Source organism: Zophobas morio, unplaced genomic scaffold (assembly GCF_036711695.1).
Source record: "Zophobas morio isolate AGI-343-1 ecotype UQ-CSIRO unplaced genomic scaffold, CSIRO_AGI_Zmor_V1 ptg000425l, whole genome shotgun sequence".
NCBI lineage: Eukaryota > Metazoa > Arthropoda > Insecta > Coleoptera > Tenebrionidae > Zophobas > Zophobas morio.
This window is the reverse complement of record NW_026972529.1, coordinates 108674-132721: the sequence shown is the minus strand read 5'-3', so window position 1 is coordinate 132721 and position 24048 is coordinate 108674. Positions and strand designations below refer to the sequence as shown.

The 24048-nt window shown below is 30.9% G+C and overlaps 1 protein-coding gene across 1 annotated transcript; it reads left to right on the top strand.

The window, feature by feature from the left end:
- Nucleotides 1-9807: 9807 nt before the first annotated feature.
- On the top strand, nt 9808-23988 carry LOC135120825 (uncharacterized). Its single transcript, XM_064045142.1, has 12 exons — nt 9808-9865; nt 10154-10350; nt 10472-10616; nt 19071-19217; nt 19273-19395; nt 19446-19664; nt 19718-19971; nt 20019-21184; nt 21327-21772; nt 22268-22598; nt 23811-23837; nt 23898-23988. Exons 1-12 carry the CDS (start codon nt 9808-9810, stop codon nt 23986-23988), a joined length of 3204 nt encoding a protein of 1067 aa, XP_063901212.1.
- The last annotated feature ends 60 nt before the right edge of the window (nt 23989-24048 follow it).

Sequence of the window (24048 nt, the reverse complement as noted above, 5' to 3'; positions counted from 1 at the left end):
CATTACTGCATTAAACCGACGTGACTCTTACTTGTCAATACATTCTCATGACGGTCCTAACGAAATGAAATTGCGAAATGCATTTTGTCTTATTTTGACCTTTTTAGGTGACTATAACAGGCAGATTTTCTTACTTTGTAAAGATACAACTGTTATTTTTTTAGTTGAAAACTTTACAACTGGCACAAAAACATTAGTTTGTAAAATTTTTGCGATAACTATATCTATCAAAGTTTATGAGAAACCATTCGCGACATTGATTGTGACAGTTGCACATAATGCTCGGATAACGCTGTATTATAACGTTTTAAATGAGTGCTTCACTAAAGTGTCTGTCATTCAGTAGCATGAGCGTATAAATCTTTTCTTTCCTTTTTAAATACTTACAATTTTTTTTTATTTTTTTGCTACAATGTGCCAAATATGAGTAACCAGTTTTACACTTGACAGAATGCGCCAAATATCGGTTGTTTCCTCAAGCTGAGAACTCTACAACTGCCACAAATACATACGCTTGCAAAATGTTGGCACTAGCTGTATAAAAGTTTATCAGAAAAGATTCGCAAAATTGATTGCGAAAATTGCACATAATGCTTGGATAATGCCGTATTATAACGTTTTAGACGAGTGCTTTACTAAAGTCTCTGTCATTCAGTAAATTAAACGAGCACATAAATCTTTTCTTTTCTTTTCAAGATACATTTTTTAATATTGTTTGTTACAATTTGCCAAATATGATTAACCAGTGTTGTTGTCGACAAAATGCGCCAGACATGTTGTTTTCTAAAGTTTTTAATTTACTCCATTTTAAAAATAAAAACGTTTATGAGCTGGATTTAAATGACTTCAAACTTTCAGTATTCAACATTACTGCATTAAACCGACGTGACTCTTACTTGTCAATACATTCTCATGGCGGTCCTTGCGAAATGAAATTTCGAAATGCATTTTGTCTTATTTTGACATTTTTAGGTGAGTATAACGGGCAGATTTTCTTACTTTCTAAAGATACAACTGTTTTTTTTACTTGAAAACTTTACAACTGGCACAAAAACATTTGTTTGTAAAATTTTTGCGATAACTATATCTACCAAAGTTTATGAGAAAACATTCGCGACATTGATTGTGACAGTTGCACATAATGCTCGGATAACGCTGTATTATAACGTTTTAGACGAGTGCTTCACTAAAGTGTCTGTCATTCAGTAGCATGAACGTATAAATCTTTTCTTTTCTTTTTAAATACTTACAATTTTTTTTTTATTTTTTTGCTACAATGTGCCAAATATGAGTAACCAGTTTTACACTCGACAGAATGCGCCAAACATCGGTTGTTTTCTCAAGCTGAGAACTCTACAATTATTGCCACAAATACATACGCTTGCAAAATGTTGGCACTAGCTGTATAAAAGTTTATCAGAAAAGATTCGCAAAATTGATTGCGAAAATTGCACATAATGCTTGGATAATGCCGTATTATAACGTTTTAGACGAGTGCTTCACTAAAGTCTCTGTCATTCAGTAAATTAAACGAGCGCATAAATCTTTTCTTTTCTTTTTAAAGACACATTTTTTAATATTGTTTGTTACATTTTGCCAAATATGATTAACCAATGTTGTTCTCGACAAAATGCGCCAGACATGTTGTTTTCTAAAGTTTTTAATTTACTTCACTTTAAAAATAAAAACGTTTATGGGCTGGGTTTAAATAACTTCAAACTTTCAGTATTCAACATTACTGCATTAAAGTGACGTGACTCTTTTTGACATTTTGTATTATTTTTACATTTTTAGGTGAGTGTAACAGGCAGACTTTCTTACTTTGAAAATTTATATTTGTAGGTACAGTTTTTGCAGTATTTCTGGAATATGAAAACACATAATTTTAAAATTTTGATTAAGAAGATTTCTTATTAAAGAAGTAAATTTAACATAAAAAATAAAACTATTTTTTATTACTTGACAACTCTTTACTATTAGCACAAAAACATAAGTTTGCAAAATTTTTGCACAAGCTATATCTATCAAAGTTTATCAGAAAACATTCGCAACATTGATTGTGAAAATTGAACATAATGCTCGGATAACGCTGTATTATAACGTTTTAGACGAGTGCTGCAATAAAGTCTCTGACATTCAGTAGACTAAACGAGCACACAAATATTTTCGTTTTTTTTTCAATACACATTTTTTAATCTTTTTTGCTACAATGTGCCAAATATGGTTAACCTGTGTCACACTCGACAGAATGCGCCAGACATCGGTTGTTGTCACAAGTTGAGAACTCTACAATTGCTACAAATACATACGCTTGCAAAATGTTTGCAGTAGCTATATAAAAGTTTATCAGAAAACATTTGAAACATTGATTACGAAAATTGCACATAATGCTTGGATAATGCCGTATTATAAGGTTTTAGACAAGCGCTTCACTAAAGTCTCTGTCATTCAGTAAATTAATCGAGCGCATAAAGATTTATGCGCTCGATTAATTTACTTTTTAAATAGACATTTTTGAATATTGTTTGCTACAATATGATTAACCAGTGTTGTTCTTGACAAAATGCGCCAGACATAAGTTGTTTTCACAAGTTTTTAATTTATGTACTTCATTTTAAAAATAAAAACTTTTATGGGCTCGATTTATATTACTTCAAACTTTTAGTATCCAACATTACTGCATTAAAATGACGTGACTCTTAGTTATCAAAATATTCTTATGACGGTCCTAGCGGAATGAAATTTCCAAATGCATTTTGCTATATTTTGACCTTTTTAGGTGAGTGTAACGGGCAGATTTTCTTACTTTGTAAAGATGCAACTATTTTTTTTTTACTTGAAAACTTTATAGTTGGCACAAAAACATTAGTTTTTAAAATCTTTGCAATAGCTATATCTATCAAAGTTTATCAGAAAACATTCGCGACATTAATTGTGAAAATTGCACATAATGCTCGGATAATGCTGTATTTATAACGTTTTAGATGAGTACTTCGTTGGCCGCAATCATTTAGAAGACTAAACGAGCACATATATCTTTTCTTTTTTTTTTTAAATACCTACACATTCTTGAATCCTTTTTGCTACGGTGTGCCTAAAATTATTAACCAGTGTTATTCTCGACAAAATGCGCCAGACATCAGTTGTTTTCACAAGTTTTTAATTTACTTCATTAAATTTTTTTTTAATGACTTAAAGATTTCAATATCTAACATAACTGCGGTAGAAAGACATGATTTTTGGTTGCCAAAATATTCTCGTGACTGTCCTTGCGGAATGAAATTTCGAAATGCGTTTTGATTTATTTTTTTATTTGAAATTTTTACAATTGGCACGACATACGAGTACATAAGTTTGCAAAATTTTTACACTAGCTATATCGATTGTTATGTACTGGTGATGTATTTATTGTGTAATTTAACAACAATAAATTCATACAATACATACGAGATAATTATACACTTTTTACCACGAACTCTGTCAGCGGCGTACCCAGAAATAATGTTTGGGGGGGGGGCCAAGAACGAATAAGAAAATATAGCACAAAGAATCTGTATTAATTTAACGTAGGTATAAATAATTATAACTCCACATCACATTCAACCAGTAACCAGAATTTGTTTTGGGGGGGGGGGGGGGCCTCTTGACCCCCCCCTTGGGTGCGCCACTGAACTCTGTATTATCTCTTCTTGTCTCTTGCACTCTCACCGCACACGCGCACGGCGCATCACACTCCCGCAACCCACAAAACACCTATACATTACATCGATGTTCTTCAGAAAACTGTCGCAACATTGATTGCGAAAGTTACACATAACGCTTTTTTGCTGCGATGTGCTGACTATGATTAACAAGTATTATAGTCGACAAAATACACCAGACATGTTGAACGCCGTACGTTATAAATCAGTATTCTCAACGTTTTCTGTTGCGTGCCCCGCTGTCTAATACCAATTTTTGTCGGCGTCCCCCTCGTAATGTAATGTGCTATTTTAGCTACAGTTTACAAAAAAAAAATACTTTCAAGACACTATTTTGTTTTTAAACTTTTTGTAAAAATCAAGTTAAATCGAAAAATAAACACCCAATAATAAGCTGGTTGAGATTGTTCTATGTACAGCAAAATCTCTACATAGCGGACATCTCTAATCAGCAGACAATTTTAAAGAAACCGAAAGTGTGCTTAGCAAATGTAATGAAATAAAACCTCCCAAAAACGGACCCTCTCAACAGCGGTCCCGGACAGTAAAATTTGGTATCATTTTAATAAATCTCATACCAATTTACCTCTACACAACGGACAGATTTATTTGTTATCAAGATTTTACCTGGTAAAGAGCTCAGGTACTCTTAACGGATTAACTAATTTTGAGTACCGCCCGCGGTACCCTATTATGACATACTAATGGTTCTCTTGCTATTCCATTTAATACATTGTAGGGTTTACCGGTTTTCCCAAAAATATATTTATTTTTTTATCAACCTCTCTCAAACGGACACTTTCTGAGTCACCACAGCTGTCCGTTGTAGAGAGGTTTTGCTATATCTACTTAAGTTCAAAATTTTCGTGTTAACTTTTGAATACTTTGAAACATTCTGTGTCTTCAATACGCAAAATTATATTTTTTATATTCTATATTTTATTTTATTTTGTTATATTCTGCATATATTTTTTTAATTTTCACAAAATAAGAATTTATCATGGTTATATTTTAAATTCTCGCGCCCCCTTCTTAATATTTGGCGCCCTCCTCGGTTGTGAATCAATGTTATAAACGAAGAAGGCCGTATTTTATGAACCACGCACGCCATGTTTTGTAAACTTTGAAAACCGTGTTATTTAAATTTTAAACGCCGTACTTTATAAGTTGAGAATGGATTTTATGAAATTTACATATCCCTTATCTTTTGCACATAAGTCTTGATATTTAATTTGTGGGCGAATTATGCTAATTAGAGATGAATACAGCTTCTTCTAAAATTGATATTTGCGTATACTTGCCTTCCGCTGCATATTTCAAGTAACTGGTGCATATTTTGCAATTTATCAATTTTTATGGTAGTTTTAAAATTTTTCGTTATGAGAAAACTGAAAATTTCGAAAAGTATTTAATAATAAATTATTTCCAGAATAGTAATTAAACAGTTATTTATTAATCTAAGTATTGTAATAGGGTCCATCGGACGAATTTCTAATTTTATGTTTTCTCGACGTTTCATGACCCCTATAATACGAAAACATAAGTCACTCGTTTCCGTCTGTCTGTGTGTCTGTCCGCCGTCTGTGCCAATTTATCTTAGACAAATAATCTTTGAAACTACTGGGCCGATTGTTGTAAAATTTTATACACGCATTATCCATACCGTGCAGATGGTAAAACGCTAACCAAACTTTGTATAATCCACCAACGATGTGATGACGTCACTTTGAACATAATAGATGTTGTTTAAATTTGATGAAATAGCATACTCCTGCACGTTTAGTTTATAAATCCATCTTGATTTTTTTCTCTAGACATCCAGGTTTTTAGAAAACAAAAATCAAAACTGTATGAGAACATTTTATAATTTAATTTTGAAACTGCTAAACCGAATGCTCTGAAACTTTGCACACGTTTTAAGGTTATCATAAGCATCGTTAATCAAAATTTATTCGTTTATCCCCTCCAAAAAATTGATAACGTCATCTCAAAATTTTGCCGAATATATCTTATCTAAACATGCAAAATATTGTGTGTCTATACTTCTAATTTATCTATGCATTCATATTTTTTCGAATTTCCTATACAGAGTGATGCAAAAAAAGAATGAATGATTCATTCATTTTATTAATTAAATCAATAACGGCTCACTCCATGCTTCCAAAAATTTGGGAATACAGTACTGTTATTAATAGTATTAGACTGTACCTATCCAAATTGGTACATGTGTCTTTGTAAAAATGTTAATGACGTCATAACATTTTGTAACAGAAACACTTACTTGAAACAAACACATAGCATTCTGCTTTACTTTTACTTTAGCATTACGCATATCTTTATATTGTAACTTATAAGATTTATCAGAAAAAAAAATCACAATATCAAATCTTACAATTTTTCGACAAAGTTGAATATGTTTTATACTATTATACTATACGATACTGTACTTCAGGAGGGAGGGAAGTTCTGTCTAAACAACTTTAGACCAATTTTTTTATGAAAATCTAAGAGATTGAAAAATTAATATGTTTTTATTGGCATAGCTTCATTAAATTTTTCCATACACATTTTCGCATGTCTAACAAATCAAAAACTTATTTTTCAAGCAACTAGATTTGAATTAAATATGTAGATAGTTTTTGACTTATTTTACTAAATAACTTCTTAATTGATTAATTAATTACACAGGTCTGCAAAATATTTTTTTTTTCAGAAGCATGAGATATTTTTACTGAATACTAAATATGTTTTCTGGTGTGCTGAATGTGAAAATGACCCCCATTTCGCCTCATCACGTACAGTTTTTTTGCAAAATATGAGGAAATAAAATTACAAAGACTACTCAAATGTAGTATTCTATTATAATTTACTAAACCATTTTAAATTTTTCAACGTACCAACATTTTTCTATACACATTTATTTATCTATTTCGCCCAAAGATAATCATCTTAGTATCATGAGTAAGGACAAAAAGATGTATTTTGACAGATATATAAATGTATTGAGCAAAAGGCATACTTTGTAGCAAAAAACAGATTTGAAATTCGAATTCAGCATCAAAAAATAGTTCAGAGAACAATCTAAATAAAATTTTAGTTGTCTGATTATGGCCGATATGTCGAAAACATATATTTTTGTACCTTTAAAAAATGCGATTTTACCAAGTTTTTAGAATTTACATCGGACTACAAGGATAAGGGTGCAAGATACGTACTTTTCGATGTCAGATTCATGTTCAGCACAGTCATAAACATAAGGAATGGTGTATCACGTCTGTCAGAAAAATTTTTAGTTTTTAACGTTTTTTGTAGAGTAGAAAAATTAAAAAATCCTTAATGGTAGAAAATCCTGACGTGATAGAGCAAAAGGAGTTTCAGATCTTGATTCTACACACAAAAAAACATAAAATTCACCTATAATATCCCATGCAGTTTTTTGGGTGCAACCCTGTGTTATTATTTATTTAATTAATTAATTGATTACTAATAAATTTTTAATTGATATCGGTTTAATTGAATATCGGTTATATTTGATTTTTTGTAGTAAAGAAGCAAGCTTTCCACTTATAAAAAAAATCCAGTGTCCCATATAAAAAATGAAGCTGCTGTCATTTCCGTTTCTACCGGAAGTGATAATAAGAGGGTGTGGATCAGATAGATATTTTAAAATGATACAAATCTGTTCACAGAACTATAGGTTTATCTTTAAAATTAAAAAAGTTACAGGTTGTATCAAATGAAAAAGACACCTGTATACGGTGTGGGAGTCTCCACGCAAACCGATATATTTTTTACATTGCAAACTACACTTTTTTGATGGATTTTAATAGACCTTTAAAGTACATATAATTAAAATGACATAAAATATTTAGTTGTACCTATTAGTTTTAACTGTATGTAGGCGATACCAAAACGCTAACCGGCGTGGGCGACGAGACGGCGGGAACGTGCCCATGGATACCGACGATTTTTACGACTAAATCAAGGGTGTTGATTCATTCGCTTACTAACCACGGAACTAATTCTATGCTAATAATAAAATTCTCTTAAATCCGATAATCCCTAAGTATTAAATTAATTAATAACCATCCTCACATGTTAAATATAAACTATCTAGATGAAGAGACATTTCATTGTTCATTGTAGCCCAGACTTGTTTTATTTACTTTGTCTTTGGCAAATTTTATTTTACGTCTACGCCGCCTTCAGTGCTTCTCTAATTGGTATTAAAACGCATTTCTAATACTAAAAGAAAGTGTGGGGCCAAGATATAAGTTAATTATTTCCGCCGGGGCTACAACCATAGCCCGTATTACATGACCCCCACAGTACGAAAAAGTAAGTCTGCCGTTTCCGTCTGTCTGTCTGTTTGTCTGTTTGTTTTTCTGCCTGTTTTTCTGTCTGTCTGTCCGCCATCAGTGTCAGTTTTTGTTAGACAGATTATCTCCAAAACTAACAACTTTGAAATTTTGCAAACGTTTTAAGGTTATCGTAAGCATGGTAAATCGTTAATCAAAATTCATCCGTTTATCCCCTCCAAAAAATTGATGACGTCATCTCAAAATTTTACCGAATTATTCTTATCTAAAACGTGCAAAATATTATGAGTCTATACTTGTGGATTATCAATGCATTCATATTTTTTAGAATTGTTTATACAATTTATGTTACTGATTAAATCAAGAATAGCTCACTCCATGTTTCTGAAAATTTGGGAATACAGTACTGCTGTCATTGGTATTAGCTGTACCTATTAAAATTGGTACATGTGTCCTTGTAAAAATCTGACTTTATTGACAAAGCTGAATATGTGATACTGTATTTCACGAGCGGGAGAAGTTCTGTCTAAATAACTTTCGACCAATTTTTTCCATGATTATATTTATTTATTTTTTTTTTTTGGGTTAAAAATAGTGATATTTGTTTTTCTTTATTGTAGTAAAAAAAAATTTGGTATAAACTAATAGAAAATTAATTTTTCTTTCATATATTTTTACAATATATACTTGTTCAAGGTCATTAGTTAATGTTTAAACATGTTATTTATAAATTTTTTATGATTAGACGTAATCTCGATAAATCTGTAAATAAATTTTGTTCTGCTTATGAAGATTTTTTTTTTATTTTGGAGCATAAGCAACTGCATATCCTTGATAATTTTAATAAAGTTACTGCATATTTGCATAAATTGAATGCATATTATATGATGATATTTCTCAAAATTTTGCTGCATATTTTCCGCTCTCTATTTATAAGCGTTTAACACCCCAACATTAATTTTGATGATATAAAATTCGAAAACTCTTAGTGTCGTACTTTTAATTTAGAATTAGTTATACAGGGCGAATTAAGAATATTTTAAAGATCGAAGTAATTTATTTTAATGATCAAATCCATATTGGTCCACTTCACTTTCCCGAAATGTTGAGAATACAGTGCTTCTGTTCCGTTATTGGTATTACACTATACCAGAGCTATTGAAATTGATAAATGTGTCCTTAACAAAATGTTAATGATCATCATAAAATTTTTATGTGAAAAAACTCACATGAAACATACTCACAGTTTCTTCTTCTATGTACTTTATTTTTACTTATAGAGGCTATCATAAAAAATAATAATTTTGTAACATTTTTTCGATACAATTGTAAGATGACGTCATCGTTTTGGGGGCGGGATAAACGCATAAATTTTGATTAACGATTTACCATGCTTACTATCTTATATAAATATAACCTTAAAACGTTTGCAAAAATTCAAAGAATTCTATTTTGCATTTCAAAGTAAAATTGTAAAATATTATTACACAATTAAAAAAATTTGCACCCTTAGGGCTCAAAATCAAGATGGATTCATAAACTATATGTGCAGGAATATAATATTTTATAAAATTTAAATAACATTTACCATGTACAACTTTGAGGACGTAATTACATTATTACTGGGGATGATTAGACAAATTTTGGTTAGCGCTTTAGCATTTCTACAATTTGACAACAGTCAGATCGGTAGTTTCGGAAATCATCTGTGCAATCAAAATCGACACAGACGGCGGACAGACTGGTAAACAGAAACGGGCGACCTATTTTTTCGTACTTTAGGGGTCATGAAACTTCGAGTAGACATGAAAATAGCCATTCGTCAGATGGACCCGATTTCAATATGTACCTTCTTAGCTTACTTCCGGGAAGTAAAAATCTTTGGTCATTTTATCCTAAAAACCAAAAATATGCTTCCGCCTATTTTGATCAAAATATCTCCTAGAATTCATTTTCATTAACTAGTTTTTAGGAAAAAATAACATTTTTTATAATCTGTTGGTTCAACGATTCTGAAGAATTTCTTTCCTTGATATCGTCGTGACTTTAAACCATTACAGAATAACAACCTTGCCGTTGCTGACATCACTTATTGTTTTTTTTCCTGGCATTCTGTGTTATTGCTGACTATAGGCGGCGGCGGCGGCGGCGGGAGAGGAAGCAGATTGTATTATGTCATGATCGTAGCTGTTCCAAAGCTGTTGTTGTGTCTTTTACCTGCGCTTTTAAGCTTTAGTGATGTGTGCCTAAAGGAAAGTGTTGTGGGGTGCAACTACGGTTTAAACCATTTACCCAAAAGAAAAATGTGTACAATCATCAGTTACCAAAGGGTAACTTATTAACGTTGGTTTGTATTCTACGTTTGGTAAGTAAATTTTAAGATGATTCCATTCTTTTATGAAATTTACAAGTGAAGAAGCTATGTAGTGATTCTTATTTTTTTTTTCGTAGACAGAATTAGGTCTTCAGTGCGGAAATCGAGTTCGGAAGGACAAATATTTCCCACTTCGTGGTGCAACAATATCCGTCTCTGAAAGTTTCCAAATGGAATTCAAGAGCAGTACGTCATCCTCAGGATCGTCGGCAGATGTACATAGTAAGTACTTTTTATACATTTTTGTATCTCTATATACATTAATGTTATGAGTCAACATACATTTTTTTATGAAGATAAGTCCTATACAGGATGTCCCAGTTTGATAACGGATAAAGATATTTAAAATTCCGTAAACGCCATTGTTTTTAACTTAAAGGGGAAAGATAAATTTAGTACACCGCAAATATGACGTCGGCATCGCGGCGCAAAATTACATTTTTTCAATCGCAACGTAAATATTTTAAAAGAGAGATCCATTTGACGAGTGGCTATTTTCATGTTCATTTCATGACCCCTAAAGTACGAAAAAATAGGTCGCCCGTTTCTGTCTGCCTATCTGTCCGCCGTCTGTGTCGATTTTGATTGCACAGATAATTTCCGAAACTACCGGTCTGACTGTTGTCAAATTGTAAAATATTATTATGCAATTAACGTAAATATTTTAACCGATTTTAATATGTCGTTAGAGGTTTATTTCATTTTTAGTTGATAAAAAATTGGTCTAAGTTATTTAGACAGAATTTCTCACGCCTCAGTGTAACATATTCAGTTTTTTTGAACAACTATAAATGAAAATAAAGATACGTGTGTAGTGTTAAAGTAAATGTCAAGAAATATCCTATGCGTTATTTTTCAAGTGAGTTTTTCTATTACAAAATTTTGTGATGTCGTCATCAACATTTTAACAATGACACGTATATAAATTTGGATAGGTGCAGTGTAACACTAATAATAACAGTATTATATTGCCAAATTTTCTGGAAAATGGAGTAAGCCGTTCTTGATTTAAGAGTCCTCACGTTTTTTGCTTACGGATTATCAATACATCTTCAGAGTGTAATATCTAATCCTATTATTTTGTCGAAAATGAGATACAGTAAAAAAAAGCTTCTCTGACATAAACTGTTTTTACTGTGTCTCCTTACCGACAAAAAAGGCGACAATGTTGTTTATAGGATTTCTAGAGTTTTTAAGCTGAAAACAGTGTTGAAAACTGGGTCCAAAAATTTTCATACATAATAGAGATTTGGAATTTTAAAAATACGTGATGAAAAAATGTTACCAAAAATTTTAAAAAATGATGCTCTTTTTTACAAAACTACTTCCGCGTTATATAATGGAAGGTGTTGACATGAAACTTCTTTTTACTGTATCTCATTTCCGACAAAAAAAATCGACAATGTTGCTAATAGGATTTCTAGTTTTGTAAGTTAAAAATAGTGGTGAAAGCCGTGTTCTAAAATTTTCCTAAATAATAAAGATTTCGAATTTTAAAATAAGCGATAATTTTTTTTTACCAAAACTGAAAAAAAAAATGATGATAAACTCCTTTTTACAAAACTACTCCCGAGTGAGATAGTGGAAGGTGATGACATGTTTAAAATTTCATAACAATAAATGTGTTTAATTGTGATAAACTCTTTTTTACGACAAAAAAATTCGGCGATGTTGATAAGATTTTTAGAGTTTTGTAAGCTAAAAATAGTGGTGAAAACCAGGTTCAAAAACTTTCATAAATAATATAAATTTCGAGTTTTAGAAATATGCGATAAAATTTTTTACCAAAACAAAAAAAATGATAAACTCATTTTACAAAACTACCCCCAAGTGATATAGTGGAAGGTGTTGACATGCTATGTTTAAAATTTCATAAAAATAAGTGTGTTAATAACGAGAGATATTACATTCTGAAAATGTATTGACAATCCGTAAGCAAAAAACGTGACGACTCGTCTTACCCTCATTCATTAAGTTGTTTTGCACCCTGTACAAACAATTCTAAAATATAAATGCATTGTTAAACCACAAGTATAAACTCATAGTATATTGCACAGTTTCGATAGGATTTATTCGGCAAAATTTTGGGATGACGTCATCTATTTTGAAAGGGTATAAACGGATTAATTTTGATTAACAATTTACCATGCTGACGATAACCTTAAAACGTTTGCCTAATTTCGGGGCATTTGTTTGTTCAGTTTCAAAGTTAAAATATAAAATATTGTTATATAATTTTGTTTTTCTAAAAATCTGGATGTCTAGGGTAAAAAAATCAAGGCGGATACATATACTACACGTGTAGGAATCTGTGACTTTATAAAATTTAGTCATGTTATATGTATAATTTGGAAGTTACGTAATCATGATTTCTCACCGTCTCATGATCATGTAGAATACGAGAACATAGATTTCCTATTTCCATCTGTTTGTCGTTTCGGATTTATCTGTCTAATAAAATCGACATAGACGGAGAATAGACAGTCAAACAGACAAACTAACAGACAAACAACAATGAGAGATCTGTTTTCGTACTCTAGCAATCATGAAACGTCGAACAACGTGAAAGTAGTCATTCGTCCGATGAATTCTACTACAATCCTCAGCTTATGCTCAGGAAGTAAAAAGTTATTTAGATAGAAATCCTCTTCCTCTTTATTTGATATTTTTCGTAAGAATACACATCAGTTTATAAGTTCAATGAAACACTCCCGATCTTGCTCTAATTTATAGATTGACAAGATAATAAAATCCTTTTTTACCTCCCTAGAGTAAGCTAAGGAAATATTGTAATAGGGTAGACTCGGCGAATGACAACTTTCATGTTTCAGAGTATGAAAAAATAGGTCCCCGTTTCCGTCTGTCTGTTGATTTTCATTAGACAATCTCCAAAACTACCGATTGTTCCGATTCCAAATTTTATAAGCACTTTAGGAATATCGTGTAGATGGTAAAACGCCAACTAAAATTTGTCCTAATCATCCCTACCAACAACTTGTTGACGTAACTTCAAAATTTTGCATATTAAATGTTATTTAAATATTATAAAATAACATACAACTTTACTTGTAGTTCCTGAATCCGTCTTGGTTTTTTACCCTAGATATCCAGATATTAAAAAAAAATAAAATTGTATAAAGTGAGCATGATAAATCGTTAATCAAAATGTATCCGTTTGTCTCGTCTTAATCTAAAAACATGACATAATCTCAAAAATTTACCAAATAAATCCTATCCAAAATGTCAAAATATAATGAATTTATATATATACATATATATATATACGTATCCAACCGTCGTTACCAAACCCAACATATTAAACAGACGTTACCAAGCCCGGCTGTTTTTCCGAGTATAATATAATAAATTTAATGGTTTTTGCAATAACAAACTTAAAAAAAAGTAGAGGGGTAAAATTATACCTTGAAAAAAGTTAACACCATATTCATCCAACGTTACCACACCCACTACGTCCAACAGCTTTCTCAGTCCCATTTCGGTATAAATAACACAGTAAACCGACGTTATCAATCCCGACATTGTTGCCACATTAAATTTATGGAAAATCGCTTCACATTGTATTGATCTGTAAAATTTCTTGTGTATCTTGAAAGTTGGATTTACAACCAGTGGATATGCAAAAGTGTGACAAAAGAAAATAAGGAAAACCAAAAATATATCTTATCTGCCTGTCTTTTTGACGCCATGAGTGCCATGACAAACGGGTAACTCATTAATAAAATAAACGCCAAGGCATTTTTTTTATTAACAGATATGCAAGTTTGATAGACATTAGTAACATTTTCTTTTTACTAGTTGTACATGTCTATCGAGTTAGTTCAACCAAAATTTGGATACCTATTCCCACCTAAAATTTTAAGAAAATTTATAAAATAACATAATTTTACACTTGCGATTTATTAATGCAATTTTTATTTGACGACCTTAGGCTTACAGATTTGTAAAAAAATGTTAGCACAAAAATTTTCTAGTTTATTTCATAAAGTTTTTAAATGATATCTAAGCTTTTCTTACACATAACATAAATCACAAATTAAGATTTTTTAATATTAAAATCCTAAAAAAAATCGAAATTTTAACCATAAAATGGTACAATATGTGTTAGAAACTTGAAAAATGATTTTGAGATCTAAAATTGCATATTCTTTAAGAGTAACTTTAATATTTCAAATTATTAATTGAAAAATTTAAGAACGCTATACTAGTAATAAAAAGACCCTCTTCAAAAAAGTTACAATGCTCCATAGCAATTATTTAATCAATACTTAATAATCGCCTATTAACAAACGAGTTGGTTGCAATACTTCTCCGGTGATTGCAATTTCATACACGAAACTGCTAAAAATCAGTTCCAAATTTCATGATATTTATAACATTTAAATAAAAAATTTTACATCAAGTGCGCGGGGGTATATCTGATTGCTGTATTAACCCATTAATATATAAATCGTTTATAAATAGCCGTAATTAATGAATGATTTCGAAACAGAATCACCAAAAAATGTTTTTAAGTCTAGCTGGCACATTTAGAAGCACAACAAAATGCTCCATAATTTTCTGCAATTTTAAGCTTGTCTCTGTCTATATTGTTAAATAGAAAAAAATAATTTCGTTTGCAAATTTACAGGCCCTCGAAGGATCTCGATCCTTTAATAATACTTAGCATGGCAAACGCTACAATGAAATTAGTACATGTGAAGTCCATGTGTCATTTTAGTTTTCGTGTACATATTTTGTCTGAACCATATGAATTCTGCAAAATAATCCTTATCCTTGCTGAGACACATTTTAAGACTTTCATCTTTCTCTAGATTGTCTGTTTCCCATCTAAGTATACCGGGTGTCCCACGTAACATTTTCGGGCGCAATAACTCAGGTATTTTTGAACGGATTGTTATGAAATTTGAAATGTAAGTACTTTGATAGGTGAGTATTAATATGAACCGGTGAGAATAATCATTATCTTGAAAAAGTAAATTTTCCATGCCTTAATTTAATTTTGAAATAATTAAGTTTAATTAATTTGCATCACTTGATTAAACATGAAAAATAAATACTGTATGCAAAAATTCATCTCCGAAATACGTCTGGTTAGCCAAACCGATAAATTATTGCGAAAATAATTCAAAAATTATTAAAAGATAGGTAGCTATGGAACAAAAAACTGCTATCCTCGCATTTTGGACACCCTTGCGGGAATTTGATACCTGTTTGTCAAGCAATTTTCAGTCATTAATTTTTTTGAGACAGCTGTATAACCAAATCTAAAAAATATTAATGCAGTGATAAACTGATAAATCACAAGTATAAAGTCATCATATTTTGCATATTTAAGATAGGATTTATTTAGCAAAATTTTGAGGTGATGTCATCAATTTTTAGGGTGGATGAGCAAATACATTCTGATCAAAGATTTACCATGTTTATGATAATCTTAAACATCTCCATGATTTTAAAATATTCGGTTTTGCAGTTCCTGATTAAATTAATAAAATAAATCACGCATTCAATAATTTTTTTGTGTCATCCTGTTTATGCAAATTCAAAAAATGTGAATAAAATTTATACCGCAAAATTTTGATGTTTCATAATTTTGATTTTTTTCCAAAATTCTGCACTTTTCGGATAAAACTCAATACGGAGTCATAAACTACATGTGTAGGACTATGGTATTTCATACAATTTAAGACCCATGTACTATGTGCAATTTTAACATGACGTCATCACATTGTTGGTGAGGACGATTAGACAAATTTTGGTTAGCGTTTTACCATCTACATGATATTCCTAATATACCTATACTCGTAAATACAAAATTTGACAACAATCGCCCCGTACTTTCGGAGATTATCTGCCTAATAAAAATCCGGGGCTGCAGACAGACGGACAGACGGAAATGGGGACCTATTTCTTCGTCCTGTAGGGGTAATGAAAGGTCGAGAAAACGTAGAAGTAGAGAGTCGGCCGATGGACTTGATTACAATACTTCCTTTACTTACGCTCAGTAAGTAAAAAATCAACTAAATGCGAAATTCTAACGAACAGAAATAAATAAAACATTTGCCGACAAATATATTCATTAAAAAAAATTGAATAAAAACTAAATGTTGCTTTAAAAAGATTGTTGTCGAAATCTACCAATAGATGTACAAATTAGATGTAGCTAAAAGAATGATCTCTGTCAGTTAATATTAAGTGAGGATCAATTAATTTAGAATATAATCAAGTTCCTATCTTCAAATAAAAATTAAGTAAAATATGGATACGTAGATCATTATAGCGAATTTGAAAATAAGAGAGGATTAAAAAAAACTACACTTACAGAAGCATACAATTTTGCACTTTGCAAATTACATTCAGTTAAACGCTTTGGTGACCTGACCTGACCACGTTCATTATAACTGTAAGTGCTCATTCACAATGGTCATAAAACATAAGGATGTCATAAGCATTAATGCATAAGAATTTATGTTTAGTGCTCTGTCCTTCTATTCGTTTACAATGACCATAATGCTTAGGACATCCTCATGCTTTATGCCTCTTGTGAATGAGCACTAATGCATATTGTGAACGAATACAACCATAGAGCACTAAACATAAATTCATATGCATTAATGCTTATGACATCCTTATGCTTTATGCCCATTGTGAATGAGCACTAAGACATAATTATGCAAAATTTTGAGGAGTCGTTTTCTAATTTCTGAAATTAATCGTCAAATGTTGTATAATTTTTACATATTTTTCAAAAAATTTGCATACATACATATATCGTCTACTAAATATAAATAAAACGATCTGATTTAAAAAAAATAATTTTTAACTTTCATTCGTTTTTATCTACGACATACAATTTTTGTTTTTTAAATGACACCAGACACCCTGAATATTTTTTTAAGATTCATGTAGAGATTTTTTCTAAATTTATTGATGTATCATAGTGTACATAATATTTTCAAACATTAATAATTTAATACATCATATTTGCAATAAAATGTTTTGAGTTAATAATGTTTTCGTATAGAAGTTTAATTTTCAAATTTAAAACTCCTATACATTAATAAGTGTTATAAACCGTGTTAAACTTGCTATGTAACAAAAATTTTGGTACATTTTTCAGTTACAGTTACCTTGCTATAAAAATTAAATTAATTTTTGCCACAACTTTTTAACAAAATGCGAAACATGGTACATCAATATTCAGAAAAAAAAATCACAAAAATTAAAAAAAAATATCTAGGATGTCATTTAAAAAACAAAAGTTGAATGTCATAGGCAAAAAAAAGAAAATTAAAAATTAGTTTTACAATTAAGATCGCAAAACATTTAAAATGATTTAATTTGATCTATTCAAAAAAATAAGATAGCTACGTTCCCGGGCTATTTTTTTTTTTCGAACATATGGTATATTTAAACTAAAAAACCTTATCTTTATTATTTTTATTAAACATGAGGCTGAATTATGTATTTAGTTAATTAGCATTTTACCCCCGTCTCCACGATAATCCTAAACTGTATCTAGAATTTGAAAATAATCTGTATAGTATATAATTTTGGAAATTGTCTCTAACAAGAACGGCGGACAAATGGCAATGAAAGACATAATTTTTCATATTCTAGGTCTAATAAGAGTTATGTAACATCGAGAAAACATGAAACTAGCCATTCCTCAAACGATTCATTGTAAAAATGCTTTATTAATTCAAATAACATATTTTTACTTCATGCAAGCAGTCAGATACAAGTAGAATAAGAAAAGTACTCATGATTTTCTTAAATACTGAACTGATCTGCTAGAATGCAGTGTTGCAGATTTACGGATCTGGTAACGTTGGTCCGATGTGGACGATTTTATGCAGGCAGATATTATATACAGCTAAGCGACACGACGCCCTCTGCAGAAAAGGGGAATGAACTATTTCTGTATAAAATTTGACGTTCAACAGTTTTACCAGACCCACTTTTTTATTTCAATTTTTAATTGTACTGGGCCCAAGAAGGCGATATACATGGTTAAACGTTATCAGACCCGAACCCGGGTCTGGTAACGTCTCAAAAGGTCTGGTAACGTTTACTAGATATAGCGAGTCGGGACTGTGTAAGCGGTATAACAACTATATATATATACATGTGTATGTTTTTGAGCATAGACTTCAGGTTAAAGAAAAAGTAATAACATTTTACAATTTAACTGAAAAACCGAATGCTCTGAGATCGTGCAAACATTTTAAGGTAATCGTAAGTATGGTAAATCGTTACTCAAAATTTATCTGTTTATCTTCGTCATCTCTAAATTTTGTAATAGAAAAACTCACTTGAAACATACAATACAATAACTTCGTTATTTGTATTGTAAGCGTCCATACATCTTTATGTAAACTTATATGGGTTGTCATAAAAAATGCCAACTCAAACTTTATAATTTTTCGAAAAAGCTGTATTTGTTACACTGTAGGGACAAGTTCTGACTAATACTTTAGACCAAATTTTTGAATAATATGAAAGTTAGAGGGACCTTTTTCGACCAAACTGAAACCATGAATTATTCATATAATAAAAATATTTGATTATTTTCTGTATCAAATTTAAAACCACATTCTGATGAGCGATTTAAAATAACAATTATATTATTTTAAATCTAATATTGCATTTTAGATTATGGTACAAAAGAGTGTTCTGTTCATTTAACCGATGTTATAAAAAGCAAGAAATCTGTGAAGTACTGTCTATCATCAGATGAAGCTTCCGACAAAGATGATCCATATGCAGATCCAGAATTTACAGATGACGAATATATACCAGGTAAGTTAATTGAAAGTTAAATCAAGTAACTGTCGTTAATTAACAACATTTTTAGATGAATCTACGCCTAGTACAGGACGGACAATAACTCCAATATCGTTTGAGCCTCTTTGTACCAGAGTAAACAAACAAACAGTTAGGCGCAGATTATTTACCAAAGAAGATAAAACATGTTTAGGTAATTAATCATTTTGTATGATTCTTAGATCATTTAATATAATTTTGCAGACAGCGGATTTGTTGGAGAACGACCACAGATGAACCGAATTAAAAAAGCTTGCAGTAAGATAAAAATTTATAACTCTGGTAAAGTTATTCTGGAAACTATAGAAACATTTCATGAGGGACAGTATCATGTCGGTATGTTCAGTGCTGCTTTGTCTCATTCCGATGAAAGATACCTGAGTTGCCACGTTTTCGACCAAAGTATTAATCACGATTGTAAATGTAAATAAGTTTAACAATCTAGTGATATTTTTCTGCAGTGCACTGTTTTTTAGTATCAACCCATGGAAAGAATATTGGTTTCTTATATAGACAAGAAAAAAGTTTAATGTGCCACATACTATGTTGCATTCCACCAAATGTAGTATTAGAAGGTACAGAAATAAAAGCGGATCATATAAATCAAAATATAACGTCTCTTATAATGCAGCCTATAGATTCTGAACTGAAATCTTCTACAAAATTGAAAGGGCACTATTGTTTCTACTGTGGTAAACTAAGAACCTGTATGGGTCGCCATTTGCAAAAGGTAATGAGCATAAATTTTACTTCTTATCTTGATGTTATGTTTTGCAGGTCCATGCAAAAGAAACTGAAGTAAAAAACATGTGCTTCAAACCAACAAAAGAGAAAAACAAACTTTTACGTCAACTTCGGTTGAAAGGTGATCAAAAGTACAATTTGCAAGTAAATTTACATCAAAGAATCCCTGTAAGAAAACCAATAAAACAAAAGTTATCTGAAAGTATTCACTGCCCCACTTGTTCTGGCTTGTTTGCAAAACGAAATTTTGCTAAACATGAATTAAAATGTTCAAAAAGAGCCCCAGACAGAAGACGTAGGCGTCAAAATGCTTTAATTTTAGATCAGAGACAAATTTCAAAAAGTTTAGAAGAAAAACTTCATATAAAACTCGTAAGCAACATGCTAAACGACGAAATTGGTGTAGTAGCAAAAAATGATCAGACAATACTTTTGCTTGGAATACATTTATGCAAGCTAAATTCAGAACAACGTTTTATGGATAATACTAGGTCACAGATGAGACGATGTGCAAGATTGTTGTTGATTATTAAACAGCTGGATCCATCAATCACTTCGTTCGCTGAATGTTTTATGCCATCTAAATACAAATTAATAATGCAGGCTATACGTAATCTTACAGGTTCTAGAGATGAAGAGGTTATCACCGCTCCATCTCTTGCTTTACAGTTTGGCCCTTTATTGACGACAATTGCCTCTCGTTTAAAGATTCAGCTTCTTGAAAATAATGTAGCTGAGGAAGATCCACGTATGGTAACGCTTAGAAATTTTGAATTCTTACATAAACAAGAATTTAAAAATGAAATTACTAAAACAGCTTTGAAAACGGCGAACATTAAGAAAGTTAAAACCGCAAAGGAAATACCAAGTCAGGAAGATGTAAAAATCTTTAATGAATACCTTAAAAAGATTTTGCTCCAAAGTACAGAACAACTTAAAAGTGAAAATTTTGACATTAGATCATGGAAGACATTGGGTGAATGTATACTATGCCAAATAATGATATATAATCGTAGACGACCAGGAGAAAGTTCTCGTATGCTTTTAGAAGACTACAAAACAAGAAAACAACTCCAACAGGAAAATTACAAACATCTTAATCGCCTGCAACGTATATTAGCTGAGAAATTTTCATTTATGTTCATCTTGGGTAAACGGCACAGGCCTCTTAACCTGCTACTGAAATCAGAACATATAGAGTAAGCACTTTAACTATACTGTTTTCACAAAATTTCAAATTCTATATCAATATATTTTGTTTAAGGACTGTAGTAAATTTGAGGTTTTGTGAATACTTATCCACTTTTTAAAATATTTCGCAACTAAAAGTAACTGTTTTAGGGCCCTCGATTTTTATTTATCATTTCGAGAACAAGCACAAATTCAAGAGAGTAATGTATTTCTCTTTGCATTCAATAATAATAATGGTCACCTCTCAGCGTCAGTGGCACTTCGAAAATTTGTTCATAACGCTAACCTTAAAGCACCCAGGTCATTCACTGGTACTTACTTACGGAAACAAGTGGCTACACAAGCACAGATCTTGGATTTATCCCACAATGAAATGCAGCACGTCGCAGATTACATGGGACATGATTTAAATGTACATTTGTCCAATTATAGACTGAATGATGCTTCAGTTAACATTTTTACTTTATCACGGTTTTTGAGTGTCATTGATGGAGACGATGATATTGAGAAATATCGAGGAAAAAGATTAGAAGATTTAGAACCGTTTATTCCTGATGAAGACTATGACATTGAGGATACGAATCCTGATGAACCAAGTAAGTACGATCAGATAAATAGTGAAAGATATACATTTAGGAAATTTCCTAGAATGATATTTTTTACTTATAATTTGAGATTTAGAAAACTGATATGAACGAAAATTGCTTCTAAATAATTGGGTTCACTTTAAACTGTTTTATAGTTATGAATTAGGTATAGCTAAATATTAATTAAGTCTGTGGCAACTTTAATGTGTTTCTGCAACTTTTAAAAATTTGACCCATTTTTTGTTTTTCACATACTTACATTATTACTGTTTTTTTTACAAATTAAATCCAAGTCTTTTGGAATAAACTAAAGTAAAACCAATTTTTTAACAAAAATCTTTATTTCGGCAATGTATATAAACCATGCTGTATGCTGTAAAGTTGTTAAGAACTATAGTAGCAACTTTTTAAAATTGTAGTTTTTAAGTTATTGTTAAATTGATATACACTAAACTTAAATTAACACTTGTAAACTGAAAGAAAATGTACTTATTTTTTATGTAGGCACTGAAAAAAGAAGCGCTCCTGTTAATACACCTCAGAAGAAACGAAAAAGTCCTGCAAAACTACAAAGTCCGTCGCCGTCGTCCCGAAATCCTACGACTCAAGAAATTGAAGGTCGCCTAAAAAATCCCTCATTGCGTTTGTATCGGAGTCCATTATGTAAAAGGGGAAGAAAATTAAAGTGGACAGTAGCAGAATTAGACGTAATGCACACAGAATTTAAATACAATTTACAAGAAAAAAAACTGCCGAAACTTTCGCTTTGTCGGGTGATCCAAAGAAAATATTCGCATATATTTCAAAAGGAGCGGTCTGTCGGCTCTATATATACGTGGGTACAAAATCGTGTTAGAAATGTTGTTTATAATTGATTCGTGAAATAAAGTGCTGAATAAAATACAATGAGTTTTAATCAGTTAAACAATACTTCAACTGAAAGACATTTTAAGACGTTAGTAAAACTGACAATGTCAATGGATGTTTAGTATAGTGAGTATATAGCAGCACTTGATAAAGTGTAGTTTCGAATATGAGTTGTCTACATATGTAAGGGGTTGATTTACAAAATTCTACAAATCCAAATTCGTCGAAAAATGATTTATTCTTGGGTAGCGACAGACAGCAGTAAGACCATGGAATTAGTTGATGTGTTTACATCAATTAGTCTTAATTCCCCTTCAAATTGTGTAAGAAAAAAGAAAAAAAATCAAAACTCAACAGCGATGTCCGATTTATGAATGTCGTGATTTACATAATTATTATCGACAGGTGTCACTGTGCACTGCGACCGTTCAATGGAAACTAGGGCTTACATCTCTCATGATATTTATTTGTGTATAATTACCCCGAGAGAAGAATAAAAACACGATCAAAGCCAATCATGGATTTTTCAAAGTTTGTCTTTTATCGTTGTACTTTCGGCTCAAACTATTCAATTGAAATAAAAAATTAATCTGAAAAGACAAAATTCTATCCAAGACAAATCTTCAAAAATCCATGGTTATTTTTGATCGTGATTTTTATTGCGCTCTCGATATGTAGATAAACAGATTATTATCATAAAAATCGCTCTTTTCTAATTTGTTTTTAACAAAACTAAACTAAAACTAAATGGTTAAATATTAACAAATATTCACACTTCTGCCATAAGAGTTAACAAGTGTATGAGTGGTATTCAGTATAATAAAAATTAGTCCAAATAGATATGTCGACTTTTGTAAGTCAAATCTTCATGAGAAAGAAGACTATTGTTCAAATTTAAAAATTCCTGCTGAAATATGCCACCTATTAGCCAAGTAAGTTTATAAAAATGATCGTTATTAATAATAAAGTAGAAGAAATAACCAAAAATTAAGACATCACCGCAAGAAAATAGATTCCTCTTCGATGCGCCATCTACCGAAAATATTTATAACATAAAATTCACTTTTGGTTTAAACGAGCGTTGAAAATTCGCATGATTTTTTGCTCGCTTAAGGTTGTTTGAACTATTAATATTATTATTATATGTTAGTATGCTCTACAGGTTAAAACCCAATTACAGAACATACACACAACATGCCATCATTAAGTAGGTTTATAAATATTTCACATCTATTAGTCTTAATTGATTAGGATTTGTATTAAATAGATCTACAGTCCTTTGTGCAGAATTACCCAATCTCAACATGTTATACATAGGTGAGAATCGTAGAAAATCGGTTCGAGGTGTGGACATGTAGAACACATTGTGCACTCTGGTTGCAAGAAAACGTTTATTAATATGGAATTCAATTTGATAT

Coding starts and splice junctions, on each gene's coding strand:
- LOC135120825 (XM_064045142.1), top strand. CDS start 9,808: ATGAAACTTCGAGTAGACATGAAAATAGCCATTCGTCAGATGGACCCG. Junction 19,218..19,272: donor AGATGACGAATATATACCAG/GTAAGTTAATTG, acceptor CAACATTTTTAG/ATGAATCTACGCCTAGTACA. Junction 22,599..23,810: donor TCTGTCGGCTCTATATATAC/GTGGGTACAAAA, acceptor ACCCAATTACAG/AACATACACACAACATGCCA.